Source organism: Aristolochia californica, unplaced genomic scaffold, assembly GCF_029961685.1.
Source record: "Aristolochia californica isolate CCGP_79_NKW_82.1479 unplaced genomic scaffold, dmAriCali1.0.hap1 SCAF_12, whole genome shotgun sequence".
Classification (NCBI taxonomy): Eukaryota; Viridiplantae; Streptophyta; class Magnoliopsida; order Piperales; family Aristolochiaceae; genus Aristolochia; species Aristolochia californica.
The window spans coordinates 25093379-25113023 of record NW_027181793.1 but is presented as its reverse complement, the minus strand read 5'-3'; the positions used below and the strand labels follow the sequence as shown (position 1 = coordinate 25113023).

General features: G+C 38.5%; 3 protein-coding genes across 6 annotated transcripts; 1 reads left to right on the top strand and 2 right to left on the bottom strand.

Annotated features, from left to right (window-relative positions):
• Positions 1 to 2681: 2681 nt before the first annotated feature.
• LOC137946462 (uncharacterized) lies at positions 2682 to 6154 on the bottom strand. The gene is made up of 5 exons (XM_068792770.1): positions 5735 to 6154; positions 5418 to 5532; positions 4604 to 5284; positions 4302 to 4473; positions 2682 to 3219 (listed from the first exon to the last, which is right to left on the bottom strand). Exons 1-5 carry the CDS (start codon positions 5818 to 5820, stop codon positions 3167 to 3169), a joined length of 1107 nt encoding a protein of 368 aa, XP_068648871.1. The 5' UTR covers positions 5821 to 6154; the 3' UTR covers positions 2682 to 3166.
• A 991-nt stretch (positions 6155 to 7145) lies between these two features.
• Positions 7146 to 15451, bottom strand: LOC137945626 (fructose-bisphosphate aldolase-lysine N-methyltransferase, chloroplastic). Of its 4 annotated transcripts, none has more exons than XM_068791573.1 (12): positions 15184 to 15451; positions 14164 to 14253; positions 13787 to 13915; positions 13366 to 13654; positions 12425 to 12543; positions 11201 to 11333; positions 10725 to 10801; positions 10437 to 10634; positions 9358 to 9547; positions 8239 to 8441; positions 7791 to 7885; positions 7146 to 7705 (listed from the first exon to the last, which is right to left on the bottom strand). In XM_068791573.1, the coding sequence occupies exons 2-12, from the start codon at positions 14233 to 14235 to the stop codon at positions 7588 to 7590; spliced, it is 1623 nt and encodes a 540-aa protein (XP_068647674.1). In that variant the 5' UTR covers positions 14236 to 14253; positions 15184 to 15451; the 3' UTR covers positions 7146 to 7587. The 4 variants fall into 4 exon arrangements, with proteins under 4 accessions (XP_068647674.1, XP_068647676.1, XP_068647675.1 ...); XM_068791575.1 differs by having other exon boundaries at positions 7146 to 7693; XM_068791574.1 differs by having other exon boundaries at positions 13787 to 13903.
• A 2879-nt stretch (positions 15452 to 18330) lies between these two features.
• On the top strand, positions 18331 to 19368 carry LOC137946757 (beta-1,3-galactosyltransferase pvg3-like). Its single transcript, XM_068793064.1, has one exon. It carries the CDS (start codon positions 18331 to 18333, stop codon positions 19366 to 19368), a length of 1038 nt encoding a protein of 345 aa, XP_068649165.1.
• The last annotated feature ends 277 nt before the right edge of the window (positions 19369 to 19645 follow it).

The window sequence follows — 19645 nt, the reverse complement described above, 5'->3', positions numbered from 1 at the left end:
ACATGAATATAAATAAGCCTACATTTCCGATAACATCACAGAAAAATGTAAACTTCTTTCATTGTTTTGAAAAAGTAATGAAAGGATCACTTTCTCATCATGAATTTCTATGAGGTAGATGATATGGATACTTCAAACGGGTTCCTGTGCGAAACTATGGATCTGCTCATAGAGGTGTCGGAGACCAAAGCAGGCCGTCGAGCAGCAACTTTTGCCATGACTTTTGTTCTCATCTTTCTGCCTCTTTAAATCTGTACTTAGTATTAATGAGAGGAGGACAGGTCTTTCACCACTAAGAAAGACAAACAGATCCTTTGCAAGTTCCTCAAGAAGGACCATGTCGGCAGAAACAAACACAAGGGAAGGTATACAGCTGAGAAAGTCGGTGAAAACAGTACCTAGCATGAGATTCCAGGCAGCTTTTAGAGTAGAGAAAATAAGACGGCAAAGAGCCGAGAAAGGTTATTCATGTGAAGTCAAATGATCTCTAATTGCGATAGAGATCTAACATTATTTTACTGTTCGGAAGAGGTGATAGCAGAGGAAAAAAAACGTAAAAAATAGTTGAAAGAACGAAGAGACTGCAGCGTTCACTTCCATAAACGAAATCAAAAACAAAAACAAAGCTTGCTGTCCAGTGAAGGAAGATAGAGTAACAACCTCACGTAGAGCTTCAAAAGTCCATCATGGGTTACAGAAAAACAATTCTCTAAATGGCAGCGACATAGCCAGCAGAAGCAACCTAATCTGTGTGGAAATAGAAAATATACTTACCGGAGATAGCTGCAGGCAGAAGAAGAGACATGCGAAGAGCTTCAGCTACATCATCCGGAAAAAAACCAAGGAAAGGGCGAGGGTGAACAGAAAGAAGAAAAAGATACGGAGAAGACGAAAACATGGCGTTTAGGTAATATGACCCAACAAGGGAAAATCGCCTCGTGGCTCCTCGTTGTGGCTCTCTGGTGAAACGTCACATGGTTCTGAAACTGGGTTGTCGGGGTTCAGGAAAGGCCTATTTACCTCAAAGGAGCTGCAACAGATGCCAAAGAAGATCCAAATGAAATGGAAGAAACCGTGACCAGTTAATCAAATAGCCAGTAACAACATAAATCATGATTTTAGGGTCAAGAGGTTCTCTTTAAATTTCAGTTATTTGACTAAAAAGGAGAAGACCTCTCTTGTTAATGAGAGATGTTTTTTAAAGGGCCCGGCTTAATCCAACTCAACACGTCCAATTTGACCACGTATGTGATACCACATCAGCTTTGATAACTTATGTGGTAACACATCAGCATGCCACATTACCACACGAGGGAACTTATACCATGTTACAAGAAAAATTAATATAGTAATTAATACGTGAAACACTATGAAAAATCAATACAATAATTAAATACCTAAATTAAAATCAATGTAATAATTAAATATAAAAAATAGATTCAATTAACAGAAACCCTAAAAATATTTTCATCCAAATTAATAGAAACCCTAAAAATTACTTTGGTCAATCAGCTTTTGAAATTCAGTTTTAGAGGGTGAGAAGAGTTCAATACGGCTTCAATTCTAAGAAAGGGGTGACGTGATAGGTTTCGATTTTGAGAGAAGGGCCATGAGAGGATGTAGGGGAACAAAGAAGAAGGGTGAGAGATTGGGTTGAGAGGAAAAGACGGCCGTTGAGAGGAAGACATGAGGGTGAAAGAAAGGCATCGAAGCTCTGAAGTGTAGAGAGGAAAACATACGTGGACGAGAGGAGTGTTGAGAGAGAGCGAATGGAAGACAAATTAGAGGGTCAAGAGAGGGTTGATGTGGCATTGTGATGACAAGATGTGACGATGTGGCATCCTACATGGAAGATTATGTGGCATAAGTCTCTTTGGGGTGATGTGGCATGCTTATGTGGCACCACATAAGAAGGCAAGATGACATGTTGAGTTAGACTACACTTGATAGTTTATCGGTCAAAGTTAAATATTATTTTATATTAAATTTAAAAATTGGTTATTTTTGTTAATATTTAAAAATAATAAATTATTAATATTCCCTTTTTGTTATAAAATTAAATAATAGTCGCTCTAGTGGAAGAATCCCCCTCTTTCCTTCCCTTCCGTTCCCGGACCTATGTTGTCCGATTCCCCGAGGACCAGATTTACAGGATCCCTCAACCGGAGAGTGCCGAGTACATCTAGCGACATGGGTCCAACGATTTCTCCGGACACTTTTCTCTTCTTCATCTTCCTCCTTATTTCCATAGTCGGAATCGCCTTCTATGTCCCTGTTGGGCCCAGACTCGTGTCTTTCTCCGTCCAGAAGCTGGCAGCCAACCGACTGCCACCTCAAACCCAGCTACGAGTTCACGTTGGAGTCCCGCAACCGCAATCGTGTGATGGCTATCAACTACCCCAGTCACGGCGGTGAAACACTGTCCTACAAGCAAACAGGCATAGCCACCGGGCAGACGTCCACGCTCTTACAGGAGCGCCACGAGTCCAAAAGCTTCCGAGAAGACCATGAATAATTAACAAACGGACGCGAGTCTCCATGCGCATGCCGGCAAAGCTCAAGCTCAAGGTGGGTTCCATTACACTACTTGCCATGCAGCTGTCTGTCAAGTGCGACGTGACGGCCAGCATGTTGGCCAGAGGGACAAAACTCAAGTCTCAAGATTGCCATGCAAAGCAGCATTCAGGAAAGAAACGAAGTTTTATTCGGGAATGAATAAAATCAGAGAATTGATCAGTAACTCTTGCAAACCTGGCAACGATACATTATACACAATTGCGTATGCGATTTGAACCTGTACAGTTAACATAAATGAAGACCTAATGAACTCAATCTTGAACACTTACTCTACAAACAGAAGTACAGAAGCAATTATTATTTTTGGGTCTTTGTTTTTGAGTGGAGAAAAAACATGAACCTGGGTCTGATCCATTCTCCAGCCCGCTTCTGAGAAGAGCAACATATTCAACAGGGCGTGTGAAAGAAGATGGTGAAACCAGAGCATAATCTTTTCTTTTTGGTATTAGCAAACTAGTCATGGGTTCCTCCAACTTTGCTTCATTCGGCATCTGTTTTTCCTTGGAGGTGATAGGCCTTTCCTGAACCCAACAGCCAGTCAGGGAGCCATGAGCTACCAGTAAGAGACCATTGTGTCTTTTCTGACATTTCACCAGCCTACAAGGAACCACCAAGCGATTTTCCCTAGTTGGGTGACAGAACCTAAAAACATATGTTTTCATGTTAGACTAAGGCAACATTTTAAGTGAAAATAGGCAGCTGTAGCGTGCAAAGTAGAATTAACATCACTGCACGTGATTGTAACATAAAATCTATATAATCAACCAGTGGTAGCCATAGTTCATGGGAAAAATTAAAATACAGATACAAATCACAGCCATACAAGCTATAACGCCACTGTAGTAGACGATACAAACATCAACACCTTAAATTTGTGGGTAAGATGCTTTTCATGCTATTAACACATTTTTGAGATATTTTAGGGTCCTTGAGGAACAAGCAGAACAAACACATATTCTCAATAGGTAACAAGGAATACAAGCTCATGCAGAAAAGCCAGTATATCAACAAGCCAGAAGCAAAAAACAGAGGAAAGAATTTTGACTAATGAACATAATCGTTCACTTCTTTCTCTGTGACCATGTTTTTTCTAGTTTTTCATTCCTTCGAATGAACAAACTTAAAAGCCTCGACTTAGCAAAAGAAACTAAAACTAAAATGACAAGATCCTTGTCAGTACGCATTATTAAAGAGGACAATAAATAATTAACTTCCCAGCTAGCTCTTTGGAGCCACATTTTATTTAATGTTTCATTTTAGAGGTTATCATGTCCTTCAGTCACCAACCTAAATTGTCAAGCTAATATAACCGTCAAATTACCTTCCCAAAAACTGCATATTTTATAATTTGAAGAGTCTCAAACTCATGAAATGATATGCATATAACAAATTACATGCAGGAGCATGAAGCTTCAGCACCAAATAATGTTTTGCAGATGCTTAAGATGAGCTTCAGCAGAGATACATTTAAATTAAATATCTAGAGTGGATCTCATTGACTCTTAAAGAGTTTCAGTGTCACATTAGTGCTTCAAAATTTAAAGAGAATGATTAGGAACTACACCACTGAAGATTTAAAAAAATGAGATACTTTGCCTGTCCAATATGAGAAAAATAGATTGTTTGTACCAGTGCTCATTACAGAGAAAAAAACAAAACAGGTTTCAAATTTTGCACTTTAAACAAGTTTAAATTGCTTTACAAGCCAATAGAAAGTAGCTTACCAGCTAGAAAAATAAGCAGCATGAAGATCATGGAGATTTGGAGAGAAGGTGCATGATACTGCAAGACTTGCAATTGTCGTACACAGCCTCCAGCTCGTTTAAACAATTGCCGAACATACGGAATATTTGAGCTTCGCTTACAGGCCCCTAAACAATTTCTGCTGCCTTCACTCTTCAAATGGAAAAGGCCAAGAATGCAAGAAGGATCAATAAATAGTAATAATCATATAGAAAAATCAACCTATGAGGGGAGGCAAACTGCTAAAAAGAAAAACAGGTATGTGGAAAATTGTCTCAGTTACCTGAGTAAATGGAAGAAGTCGTCTGAAGTCCACATGAGTGGAGACTGCTTTTGCTTGAATGTCCTCTTCACTCTTCACCTTTCTGAAGCTATTTCTTAACGATTTCAATTTGGTGATAAGCTCAGTAGTCCTCAAGATGCCACAGAAGTCAAACACTTGACAAGTCTTTTGAGCTTTGTCCAATGGTTCATTCTGCATATTTTTATCTGCAACCACAATCTGCAGAGCACCAGTATCTGGTAAACTCCATAACTCTTTTTGCCCATTTGAGGTCTCACCTAGACTCTCGCTCTTGTCCCTGGCTTCAGGTTGATCTTTAACTGCAAATTCTGCCGAATATTTGACATCTTGATTTATCGTTACTGTCTTTTTGTAACCCATAAAAAGCTCAAGCTCTCCCGTCTGTGTTTTATCCATTTCAATGTCTAAGCCGCACTTGACTTTCTGTGAAGTCCCAGCAGACCCAGAGAGAAATAGAGCTAGATCATCCCTTTCACTTTCATCTAACTGTACCCATTGCAACGATTGCTTCCCCTCTTCAATTAGTGAATCACTTAATGCTTTTTCAATACGGGCAATTTGGCTTTCTATTGCCACCACAAATTGCCTATGTCGGGCTATCGTATTTTCTACCAAATACTTTTGATGGCTCACTTTGATAGCTGTCTCAAACTCCTCCAACTGCGCGTCCAACAACATCCAGGGCATATAAATGTAAAACAGGAACAATTTTTCCATTTCATCACCATTTTAATGAAATGATTTCTCATATTCAAGAAAATAAAAGAAAAGAACATATGACAACCAGAACTACCTGCCATTTCGTGACTCCCAAAGCAGTTTGGAGCTCTCTCCGCAGCTCCTCCAAGACACCTGACTGAAAAGTCTCTCTTCGCTCCCGCTCCCATTCCCGGTATACGGATTCCATTCTGTAATTAATAGATTAGAACCCAAAATTGCGAAAGTAAACAAAAAGAATCCCTTTCCAACCGCTAATTTCACAGGACAAAATAATAATCAAATTCTCGCCAAAACATAAAACGCAAAATAGCAATGTCAAAAACACAAGTTCCAAATTCTTTCGAATAGCAGAAACCCCAATTGGGATTACAGAAATAAAAGAAAACTTACAAATCCGCAGAGTCTTGAACCTCCTCGGCGGCAGAGAAAAACACATCCTTCTGCCACAAATAAAAGCTGCTCTCCACCATCGCCATCTTCACAACAGAATATCACACCCGTCCGGAAAATTCACAAGATGGTGGCGCTGGGACGAACGATTCACTTTCTTCCCTCCTAAGGAGAGAAGAGAGGGGAAACGGGCCAAGTAAAAACCTCAGAGACCTCAATTGCAATCCACTGACGCGTATAAGGAACTCTCTCCCTATTTCCTCTCTCGCTCTAAAAGTGAAGGAGAGAGATATGCGGGCGTCGAAATGAACCGAAGGTCCGGGAATAGCTTCTGCGTGGGTCCCTTGCCAAATGGAGGAGAGAATGGCCAGGAAACCATCTCGCATTGAGATTTTCTATTCTGCACCATAGGTGGTCTGACTGTCTGATTTCCTGCACCTCCATGATTAAAAGTGATGCACTGCGGAAACATCCCTACGTCACACATTCTTCTCATGCTTCTTCTTTAACGTAACCACCACTTTCGTTTTAAATTCACCTTTGCAGTAAAAGGAAACATGTGGAAATTGGGAAGAGGTTGATACCGTTGAACCCCATCAATCCGAGGGTTTAATCTACCCGTCTTCATCATCGAAGAGGTTGATCATGAAAACAAGATAAGTATTTTAGGAGGATTTCTTCCAAAGCTAATAAATAACTAATAAAAAAATAGATTTGAGTTGAAAAAAGTTAGGATAAAAGCAAAGCAAAAAATAATAAATCTTCAGACAATTTAAGTTCAGCTGAAAGAGCAATACTTTTCAGTTCTCGCCACCCTAAAATTTCCAGTAATGGAATAGAAAGTGAACAGTTAATTGAAGCTAAGTCAGCCTAACTTTACAATATCTTTGTATTTTAATGGCGGCACTGCCTTTTCTTTTTCATCAATGCTATGATCATGTGGCCAGAAGTTGGAATGTCTACTTAGACCACAATTTTGGGGGAATCCGGTACTTAATTCCTGCTTGTCTAGCAAAAGCAACAAACATGAACAACTTGCTTCTATTACCTGGAATGTTCACATCTCCATTATCTATGTGGCCAATAATATCCATCATGCATTGGTATGATTATTCTAATTTTTGCAACGGAATCACATCCCTTGTTCGTAACCGGTGACAGCAGACAACCAATAGGCTTGAATAAAGATTGCCATCACAACCTAACGACAACAAAATTGGCCTAATTTCCCGCAGATTTTACCAGAAAAAATACACAAGCATGCGTTTTTGTAATGGCCCTTGGGTCATCCGATTCTAACATTATTAAACGCACGCGGAGGCCACAGGAATACAGGATGACAGAGATACAGCGAGGCGTGATCCACCGTCACTGAGCTGGAATAAAGAATGCTGCTGCTACACATGAGCTGCACAGCGCCGTTGTCTTTATTATATGTCAATGACGAGAGGAGGATATGCAATACCCGTCTTGGTGGGTTATTCCAAATCGAATTGAAAAGTTTTAAAAAACAAGTAAGCAATTTGGCCTCCATTAAAGCAATCTGATGCATGTTTCACGTTTCTAACATTATCTGCTAAGGATCAAACATAATAATATAACAGACTAATCTAAAAGCCTATCTACAGTGTCAATAAACATGGGGTTCTTTCTAAGGAAAAACTAGATTTATCTTCTGGGTAGAAGCATTACCCATAAAATTTCTCCGTTGGGTAGAAGTAGACCTGTTTCCTCAGTTACAGCCCTTTTTCCAGCTTTGATTGATGAAAATTGTGATCTGCTAGCAACTTGCAGTGCACATTGAGTTCATGCTGTGTTCTGTTCTATCTTCTGGTTGATAAGGTCTTCCGCCTTCAGAGATGGTCCCCCATCTCTAGGCCAGCAGAACAAGCGGCTATAACTGAAGAGATGATTTTTTGCTGTAAATTTTTGAAATCCTGTGCCAACTTGACATCCCAACTAGAATCCCCACTGTCAGCATGCATTGTCCATCATTAAAATATGCATAAATCAATGAGAGTGAATAATTGATGACTATCACAATATTTCTCTTTACCTGTCCAGACATTCAGAATCATTGAGCCTCTCCATCATTGGGTTGAATATGGAGATCAAAGTCTCGAGAACCTCCCTTTCATTCTCCTCATTTATCTGTATAGATATACATTTAGGAAGGACTAATGAGTCATTTTTAAAATGTGGGGTGATTCAACAGACTAGGATAAATATAGCACTGATACAGAAAAGAAGGATTTGCAAACAGGAAACTGTGAAATGGACCTCACACCTGGAGAGAGGTCTATGTAAGTTCAATCACTATCAAGATATTTTTTTTTTAAATGATGCTATCAAGATATTAATAACACTTTCCTTCAAATTGTCAGTGGTTTAAAGTGAGGTCTTGCCAACAAGTCTCACAGCTGTCTGGGTCATTTTGAATGCATAAATCCAAAGCCAATACTTATTTTAAGCATACAATGAAACATAAAAGCAGTAAGTCTCACAATAGCACTGTTGGGTATCACAGGATGAAGTATAATGATATCTTCTTGCAAAGCTGCACGAAGATGTGCTAATAAAGGCGGAGGCAGTCCATAATGCCCATTTTTCTTGAACGGACCTGGCTTCCGCACCATATGAGTGGTCCAATCACTTCCAGATGTTGTGGCTTCAGTGGGTAAATCTTCTCCCTTTGAGGCATCAATGTCTGCAACACAACACCAACAATGGAGAAGATAAGACGCCATTTTCTCTTATAACAATAAAAAAAATAAAAATTCCCACACTCATTTTACTCCATGTATAGAATAATACAAAAATAGGTTAGGTCCAAAGCATCTGCATCAGATTGGACTAAAAATAAATGAATCCATAGATAACATAGACAAGAGGAATTGAGGAGATCACATGCAGTAAGAAGACAAACAAGCGAAAGAAAAACCACAGACTTTTGAATAGACAAATTCAATAGCATTTTATCATCGAGGATTCCATGATTAAAAGGAGATTTCTGATGACCTCAAGCATATTTCAGCAGACACAGTTGCAAAGGAACATTTAGTGGCAATAAACATTCTACAAATGAGATTAAATGCAATTGAATCATTTATGTGAACACCCTAACGAAGAAAAACAATATGTTGTCTGAAAAAACCAAAGACAATACCTTGCTCTTGCTCAAGTTTTCTAGTTCAAGATCATCTTTATAGGTATTATCCTTTTCTTCTAGATCTTATCAAGTAAACTAATCTCACACTCGCACAGAGAGAGAGAGAGAGATTTGCTCCTATCCTTTTCACTTCAAACATCTCAAGATCATTAAGAAGGATGAAATTGGGATTCCAAAAGCCACCACTTTTTTTCTTTCTTTTGTTGTTAGTAAAGTTCTAATATATTTCTCGAAACAAAAATAAGGTTTAAGTTTATATATCAGAGTGCAGGAAGGAGATTCATGGAGATTAGTCAAAGCCTAATTTTAATCTGTAACAATAATTATTCCGTTAGGAAGGCCAAGTCAAAGCCTAAGCCAGCTAACATGACGTCAAAATAAATAAAAGCTAACTAAGAAAATTAAGGATGCAGAATTTTGAAAACAGAGAAGTAAATGAGACCAAGAAGCTTACCTAGAGGAATGACATCATAAGGATTCTCTCCTTTGGGTAGAAAACCATAAAAGGTAACTAAATGGGACCCAGAATAACTCCCGTAACTCAGGTAGCATTGTTTTCCTTCTTTGCATGGTCTTGATAAAGTAAATTTGAGTGACTTTGAAGCTGGATCTACTTTACCATAGTGAAGTATGTGCGGGCATAACTGCAACATAAAATATAAAAGCAGTAAACATATTTCCATACCAAGGATAAAAGAGTTGCCAAATCAAATAGGAAGATAGTGAAATCCTCTAAGAAAAACTTCCCAACCAACAACAGCAAATGCCACAACCCTCGGATTTGTGGCATGTCTATAGTCAACCTGGACCAATTAATTGAAAACTGCGGCTGACGACTCTTAAGCATTACAAAGTTGAACACAGGTAGTTTATCAATCTTAAGCTTCACATTTAAAACACCTATAGAAAGGGCCTTATCAGGGCCAGTAGTTGGATGAGAGTTTTTTATTTCATGATACGTTTATGACACAGCTGTTCAGTTGATTGGATTGGGGCTTCTTTTTATAAAAAAAAACATTGCATCACTCTTAATCAGATATTAAATAATTTTATACACCATTCTGGAGGTTTTAGGTTTTTAACCATCATACAGTTTTCAAATCTGTGGCAATCTTTATGAGTCTTCTATTTTCAGGAGAATAGATGCCATTATTACATTTATAGTATCTCGACAAACAGTACATTAACTTTAGAACACCTTAAAAAAAAAAAAAAAAGATGATGCAATTAAGCTCACAAGAAGGGCTTCATTTAATATCGATTTTAGTTCTTCTTCTAAAATCTCCACAGAATAAAGCTAAGAGTCTGATACTTCTGCATCAGATTTGGAGCATTCTCTCATCTTACAAAATCTTCATGACAGTCCATTGCCCCCCTTTGGCCATAACTCCTCAAGATAGAAGTAAAGACATCACCTTTAGAACACATATATACTCTCTCAGAATTCCATATGAAGTTCATACTTAAATTGAACATATTTTCAGCCAAGGTTAGTAATAACATGAAACTATGAATCACCTGATCGCAACTTACCGAATGATTGAGGAGACCGGCAATAGGGACCAAGCACATCCTCAACTTGCTGTCAGTAAAAACAACTTTCATGCTATTAGAGTACCAAAGCTCGCATGCCCAGAGAAATTGATCCCATGTATACAGTGCTGATTGGAAAATATCTGGGTATGAAGAGCACAAGGTGGGACATATTGCCTCATACTGCTCATGTAGATGCTGAACGAAACAACGGAAATATAAATGATGAGAAAATTGACCAACTAATTAGATAGTAAAGGTCAAAGAGGAAAAAGAAAGCAGATTAACCTGTCTTGCTTGCAGTATCTCTTCAAACAGTAGAGTTCCCTCCAAAACACTAAGGGCATTGATTCCAAAACTCAGTCCTGGAAGGTTTCAAATATATCAATTAAATAATTTTTTGTAAAATGTAAATCACAAAAAAAGGGAAGGTTGAAAATGAAAATGCAGAATGATCCATACCAAAGTCCCTTTGAAAAGGAAATAAATTTACAACATCGGCATGTTTTGGGAACACAAACAGCAGCATTTATGAACCTGGTACAAGGCTAATTATGCCTTCTCTTCCTCTATGTGCACAATCAACTGGAAAGAATGGATGTGTGTGTGTATATTGAGGAAAACCCCAATACACAAGTCAAAATTTGAGTGGTATTGAGGAAAATCCCACATCAATGACCCAGAACCTAGTATAAAAACACTGCCTCTCCCTTCCTCCATCCCTCCCTCCCTCCCTCCGTGCACATGTATGTATGATGAAATACCTGTATTAAATTCTTGAGGCAAAGAATTGAAGTACGTCCTAAATCTCGAATTAGGATTATATCTTTCCTTCATGCTCCACAACAGCAACATTGTCTCAGAAGTCATCCCATCAATATTAATCAATACTTGAAACTGCCAATAAGAAAATGCATGGAGGGATTAGCGTGTTTTGAATTGCATTAGTTGAATATGTATTTTTTGGAATTCTATTACAAGATGCAAATTTCTAGAGTATTTTTCTCCACAATGTAGAGTTATAGAGTGAGTGTGCCCTCTGGAATTCCTTTTCATAATAGAGAAACAGAAGAGAAAAAGAGAGATTGGAAGGAAAACTGTAGAAGAAATGAAAGAGAAAGAACTGATAAAGAGCCTGAAAGCTAAATTCCCAATCATGAGCAGCTCTCTGAGCACTGAATAAAAGCCTTTTCTATTTTATCTTAAGACACTTGATGAGAAGTTCAGAGGAGAAACCATACCTTTCCATATGCAAAGCATAACTTATTGCCTTCAAATGATACAAATAAAACAGGAGTGAAGGACAGATAAAGATCTGATAATAGACAAACAATAGATAAAGGGAAAAAAACCACATATTTCCTCGATAGAATCAGCAATGGTAATTCAGGGTTTTCTTCATTAAAAAAAAAAAAGGAGATACAGTGGTTCCCAAACTTAATTGGAATTTTTTTTGGAAAGTTTAAAGATCAAGTAAACAATGCACTAACAGAACAGATGTATAATCTTACTGTGAGGTCCTCATGAGGAATTAGCCATGTTTAACAAAAATTTATTAAGAAGATAACAAAAAAAAAAAAAGTACAGAAAGTGACAGTTATGAGACAGCTAAGAAGACTGCGAAGCTAATACGATTTCATATTGCATCATCCTCTACAGAGAAGATGGGCATCCCTAAGGTCTATAAAGGTTTCAATTTTTTTCCCAAAAATTCAATTGTCTACAACCTCAAATATCAACCTGTTTACTTCAAGTCAGACTAAGAAGCAAGAATTCCATCTGGCATGATCACATGCTTGTGTATCACATAAGGAATTATAAACTCCAAATACCAGGAAATCACAAAACACCATATTATATTGGTTCGTTTAACTTCTTTTTCATTTATTTGTTTAAAATTATGGTTTGAATTAATTTCAGCAAGAGAGTATCAGTAACATGTTCTGAAACAGAAATAGAAAACTTTTAAGCTCAGGAAACAGAAGTACCATGTCAGATTCAGAAAGAATTTCCTCGCTTATGAGGATCGACTCTGGAACCTCCAAAGCTACCTCCCCAATATTTATATCTTCTACCGCTGCAGCTCCTCTACCAGCTCCTTCATAATCTATAGAGGAAAATATAGAGATCATTAAGAGCACATAATAAGTAAATATAATATACATGTGAAATATATCAGTTAGTTGCCTCTGACAGAGTGGACACTACAGTAAATCTGAAATATGTACTGTTTTTAGGTTGAACAAAAAAGATAGTAGTGTACACCTTATCTCCACACTAGATGACAAACTCATAGTGTCCCTCCAGAGGATCTCTCCACAGAGTGATCAAAACACACAAATGGTGCCTGCTCTGAAGTAAGTAATTACTAGTTGAAGGGTTGCCCCTCATAATGACATGGTCCAAATAAAAATTACAACACAATTATGGTCATTTAATTCTACGGCCAGCTTAACGGATAATCATTCTCGTTACACAAAGGCCCTCATCAGCCTATGGCCACTCAATTGGCGTGGTGACCTTATTTCCGTGTCACTTCATCACATCAAAAGTTATTTCTGAAATTGTTACTCAATGCAAGCTGTAGATCCTAAATGCTTTCTTTTTATGGAAGAAGGGTTCGTCCATGACTCAAACATGACAAAGCTCTAAATACCGAAAAAAAGATCAAAACATAGATGAACCAGTAAGGAAAGTCTGGTTGAGAGACTTAACCGACCACCATCTTGAGTGAGACATACATTTGATACACTAAACAGAAACCTTAATGATGAAGTATATCTAATCAAAGATATAATACTCTTTCAATGGCACTGTTGGATCTGAAGGACTTCAGCATTTCAAAATTTGTCAATTACTTATTAACCGATTCCTCAAATTTAGGAATCTGATGGTGTACTAGCTTCTTAAAGTATGTACCAAGACATACAAGCAATCCGTAACTTTGTCCTGACACCATTCTGTTCTCCCCACTTCCATAGGGCGTCCTCAACATCAGATTTATCCTCCTGAATCATCATTTCCTCTGTATGCTTGACACCAAAGGAGTCGATCACTTCTAGAACTCTATCTGCTAACATGTGAAGAATTTGTTGTTTCTCGTTTGTGGTATTTTGGCATGAGGAACTTAAAACGTCCAGGACCAAATTGAGAGATTCAAGTTCATTCCGGGGGCTAAAGGGGCCAGAATCATCAGCTTCAGCAAAGTACAGCTCTAACTGCAACAAAAACAAAGCGCACACCTTGTCATGGTTATAGCTAAAATAGACTTAATAGTATACAGAGCTCATAAATGTTGCAGTGAACCAAACCACTGCTAAGTAAAACAACTATGGGCTTGGGAAGTTTACCTCGTCTAAGTACAAAACTCTTGCGGCTTGGACCATTTTATCTAACACTTGAGATGCCTCTTCCTCACATTTGGAACCGGAGAAAGATATTTGAAACTCAAGACTAATGCTTCTTGCCTGCAGTACCTTCTGTATAAGAGGTGAAAACAAGTAAAAATTACTCCAGACTATCTGCCAAAGTAAAATCCACTTCTAATCAATGATAGAGAAGCAACACAAACAATAAGTGGAAATGAAAGTTAGCCTTGTTTCATTCATTAGTTCTAACACTTGATGCACTATCAATGATATCATTGACAGACTGATGAGCAATTCATAATATTCTAATCTCCTGATACTACAAAAAGTGTATCAAATATATTAGTTTCTCCACCCACCTGTTTTTTTGCCATCAATGGGTCCTTCTCAGACAGAGGTGGAAGGAACAAGGTGATTCCATCTTTATTCATACTATAAACAAATAATAACTGCCAATGAAAACACGTAATTCATCAGTGATGGATATCTAACGTTGACATCATGCATGAAAATTCTCGAAATAATATAAATAGTATAACTATGTCATTATAACGTATACATATCAGCGTAGCCTTTTTTTAAAATGTTAAGCCTTAGGGTTTCTATCCATGGTTTCCAGGGAACCAATGTTTAAACAGATAATCAGAGTAAATACAGACTATTTTCAAAATGTTTCAAAACAATTGCAAACAGTTGCCAATAAAACAAGGTGTAAATATGGCTTTAATGGTAGAAAGCTCGTACTTGTCGAGCTTTCAGTGAGGCTAAATGCAGTAATGTGCCAACATATGCACAAGCACAATATACAACAGATGCGTTGCACAATATTTCGGGTTAGCCACACACTTCCCCTCGAAAATTGTAAAAGTATAAACACCTTTTTTGAGTTTTTAAGCTGGGAATGGGCGTTTATATATTAAGCTTGTGGTGATTTCTAAACATTCTGAATGGACGTACGAGAAAACCTTTATTTTCTTTTTTATTTTATTAATTATTAATAGTTTATTCTTCTCTAAATTTTACAATAAATCGAATAGTAACAAAATTCGAAAACAACAAAAGCAAAATACTTATGCCAGCTTAAAAATTTATATGAAGTGTGCGTTCTACGAAGAATGTATACAAACAAAACCGATGACTAGATATCAATACCTAAATAACTAATACAATATCACTTATTTGAAATTTACAAGCTCTTTGGGTTATGATGATGACTTGAAAAGATGAGTAGTAAGACTAAAAAATCCTAGTAAACCGTTTATTGAATAATATAAGAAGGCGAATAGAAAAACAAAATAAAGCAAGTAGGTGAACTCCTTCAGTTTTCTATTCCGATGAGAACGAGAGGCCAAAAATAACTAAGTATACAGAAGGCTTACCGCGGAACTGCGGAAGAATATGAGGAATATGAGGCCAAAACCAGGCAGCACCCCCTATAAGAAATGGAACGCTGTCGAGTGTAGATCACGACAAGTCGAGACTGAATCAACCGTAGGCTGAGTAGCGCCGAGTGCTTCATAAGCGTAACATTAGGGTCGTCAGAAAATCCGCGAAGCGAAGCTGCTGAAGGGCAATGCAAAACATACAAGAAACTGGAACGGAGTCCCTCCAACTCGCTCGAGTTGACTCGTGATCTATCCACTCCAAACAAAGAAACGGAGCCATGAATGGACGGTTGAATGCTCTCTGTTCGGAGCGGATCCAAACCCACGCAACAAGAAGACGGTAAGGCAGGTGGCTTCGAACCGAGCCGGCTCGCGAGCGGCTCGAGTTCAGCTCGGTTCGATTCATTTGAGATCAGGGTCGTTTAAATTAACGAGCCGAGGTCGACCAAAGCTAGGTTCAGCTTGCCAGCACGTTAATTTAATGAGTGATGTAGGGGTGGCTTCGAACTGAGTTAGCTCGAGTTCGAATCGGCTCGATTCTTTATACTCGAGGCGAGCTCGGGATCAGAAATCGGCTTATTTACATTAATGAGCCAAGCTCGACTAGAGTTAGGTTCGGTTCGCCGGCTTGTTAATTTAACAAACGATGATTTGGAAAAATTTTGGGGGTCTCTCTCGGGACTGGAAGAGGGAGGCGGGGGGGTTGGGGCATTTGCCCCTCTAGCCACAACGCCGACCGCCCCTGTCTGCTGGCGCCGCCACCCGTCTTGGCAACACCGAGACGTGCGTAGCGTGGACTCGCACGTGGACTTTCACACGTGTGGATTTTTTTATTAAAAAAAAAACTCTTCATCCTATCCGGACGATGTGATTTCATCCGCCCCAGTCACTACCCTTCCTTCAGATGATGCAATTCCATCCGCCTCTAGTGCCGCTACTCTTCCACCGGATGAGGCAATTCCGTCCACACTAACCGTTTTTAGTGCCACTGCTTTGCCACCTGACGATGAAATTTCGTCCGCACCTGCCACCTCCAATGCAACTGCTCTGCTACCTGACGATGAAGTAATTTTAATATTTTTAACGACATTAAGTAACTAGTAGTAAAAAAGTATTTTTTTTTATCTGACAATAACTAATTTTACTTTTTTTGTTTTTGTCATATGTGGAGATTTTGCTCATGCAAGGACGCATATTATTTTCTAACATGAAGAGAAACAACTATAGTTTGTAAATTTATAATGGATTTATAGATTTTATTTAGGTGATTGTAAATTGATAGTGATATTTCAATTAATTTTGTTGTGTTTGATTATTGTATTGAGTTTTTTCATATTGTTATGTAGTGTATGGAGTGTTTAGACTATTTTATGGAGTGTATAAACAATTTAATGGAGTGTTTACGCTGGTATTATGTATATAGATTATGCCTAATTTTAAGTAGAGGTCGTGCAGAATTTTATACAGGTATTATATACATAGATTATACCCAATTTTAAGTAAAGGTCATGCCCAATCTTATACATGTATTATATATATAGGTTATGCCCAATTTAATGTAAAATGTATGCATAATTTTATATATAATTTATTTGATATATATTTTTTAAATTTTTTTAAATGTATGTTAAAGCTCGAGCTCGGATTGAGCTTGGTTAAAATTTTTGGGCTCGAGCTCAATAACAATTTTAGGCTTGAGACTGGGCTCGACTCGAGCTTGAGTTTGAAATATTTATATCAAACTCGGTTTGAACATAGGCAGGTTTGGGCTCGACTCAGACTTGATGCCACCTCTAATAGGAAAATGTCAATACTATCGTGACCGAGCACACTGCAAATTATAGAGTCAATTGATTGTGCCGAGCTCTCTTTGTCTTATCAAACTCAAACAAGTTCAATTGATTATAAAAAGTAGTGGTTTACTTTGTAATATTTATAATTTTTGTTTTATTATTAAATTTGAATAAAATAAAATAAAAAATCAAATTAATATCAATCGTGAATGCATTTATATGAAATTTACATATAATGGGGTAAGTGAAATTGTATATTGTTTAATTCAAATTTGGTGGTAAAATTAAAAATGAACACACCTAACTTATATGACTTTAAGTCCACATGCCTTTCTTCCTATGTACATATGTACATATATAGCAGAATGAAAGTAAAATCACAAGGCCAAGGGAAATTTTTCACTTTCAATTGTTTCTCTTAAGAACGAGTGAGAGTAAAATACCTAGGTAATTCACTTTCACTCACCTGTAAAAACACACACTAACACGTTTTGGCTAGTGAAAGTGAAAAATTTGCACTAACAGGACCATAGAGTTAATTTCAACCTTTTTCTCTTGTACATAGATAATTTTGGATGGAAGTGTCAATTTTTTTATCATAATATTATCTGTTTCATGTTCATAGCAAAATAATTAACTGAAGTAGCTACATCTATAGATCTGTGTCTATACCATCAAAATGTTGTTCCATGTCCTGAGACATATCACCCAGGGCATTTGAATCAAATTCCAATTATATTATCAGTGGCGTTTACCAGTGCCATTCATTCACGAGTAGATGACGGTGATTGCGGTCTGATACTGATACAGTCCTGCCATTATTTTCAGCAGGTTTACACTAGCTGTTGCTTCATACCAGCGTAAAGTGCCACTAACGAATTCATCGGACGTGCCTTCACATGGTTCTTGAGTTTTGAGCTTTGACGCTGGAAGTTTAAGGAAACAAACTGTTCCATGAATCTTAATTGTTCTCTAAGCAAAGTGTCGCAGTTAATGGAGTTATGATATGCGTTTCTGGGCTATTGGATTCAGACCGACCTTGGGCAAAGAGTGCAATGCAACCAAATCATCTCAACCCTTTTTCTAAACCTAACTTTTAGGCTGATATCCACCATCCTATATAGTACATGACTTTGATCCGCAGGCAAGTCAACCAGGGAAGGAAGAAAGCGTTTTGGTTGCATCTTAGCCGTCTTTGGTAGTTGGCGAGTTAATAAAAAAGAGAGATGGGATTAGCTTTCTGGAATTCTCAAAGCTCTAAAGGAAGGTGCTGAGTTCTGAGGTTTTCAGTTCCAAGTCTTCCCTCTGATCGGCTAGGCTACTTCCTCTACCATTTAGGCTTTCAAAGATGAAGAAAAAACGTGAAGAACAATCGCATTCGGTTGCGAGGATCGCCTTCACCTCCTGTTTGTTCGTTGCCATCTGCTTCCTTTGCTTCTTCACCTCCGTCAACCAAATAAATCTCCACCATGTAATGAAGCAGAGCGCCTCCGCTTTATTTTTCACTAACAATCTGCAGATGCCCCCCGCTGCATGCGACACCTCGGAGGCTCAAAACCCATCATCACCGCCGCCAGCCTTCCGGTTGTTAATCGGAATCCTGACCCGCCCCGACCAATACCGGCTAAGGAACCTGCTCAGACTCGTCTACCGCACACAGATGCCGGTGGCCGCCGAGATTGACGTGAAATTTGTGTTCTGCAACCTGAACAAGGATGACCAGAAGACCCTTGTGGCACTGGAGATCATGTATTATGATGATATAATCATCCTCAACTGCACTGAGAACATGAATAACGGTAAAACCTATACATACTTCTCGAGCTTGTCGTACATGTTTAGTGGTACTAGAAACAGTTCGGGGTCGTCGTCCCGGCCGTATGACTACGTGATGAAGGCGGACGACGACATTTACATAAGGTTGGGGCCGCTAGTGGAGGCTCTCAATCCCTTGCCCAGAGAAGATCTCTACTACGGCTTTACCATCCCTTGCCGTGAAATGAACCCAGTTAATCACTACATGTCTGGTATGGGCTACGTGCTGTCATGGGACTTGGTTGAATGGATACAGAGCTCCGACATACCCAAGAACCACACAGACGGCCCGGAGGACAAGGTGTTGGGCGAATGGCTGCAGATGGGTGCCCGAGGGAAGAACAGATACAACGCCAAGCCGGCCATGTACGATTACCCTATCGATGTCGAGAGGAACAAATGCGAGAGAGAGCTCTCACCGGATACCATCGCAGTTCATCGCCTCAAGAGCCAAGAGAAATGGATCAAAACCTTGCGGTATTTCAATGCCACGCAGAGGCTAAAACCTTCTAGGTTCTATCATGTTCCTCAGTCTTTAGGTGACTATATCCATCCCTATTCTTTTAATTGAATTTTCCCATAAACCATCTCCATTGAGATTGATTTCTTTTCTCTGTAAGGCATTTCGTCAAACACATTGTAGATGCAACTTGTAATGAAATGAAAGTTGAAACCCGCCCTTGTCATGTATGACTTCGTTATACCAAAGATTAGTACGTAATTTGCAAGAATGGCCATAACCATTTGAGACGTAACCAAAAGGGTAATTTTGTAATTAATGGGTGTGATCGGAATCGGATCCTTTTCCGATCTGAATATACGTGGGTCCAAGCAAGATCCAGATTCCA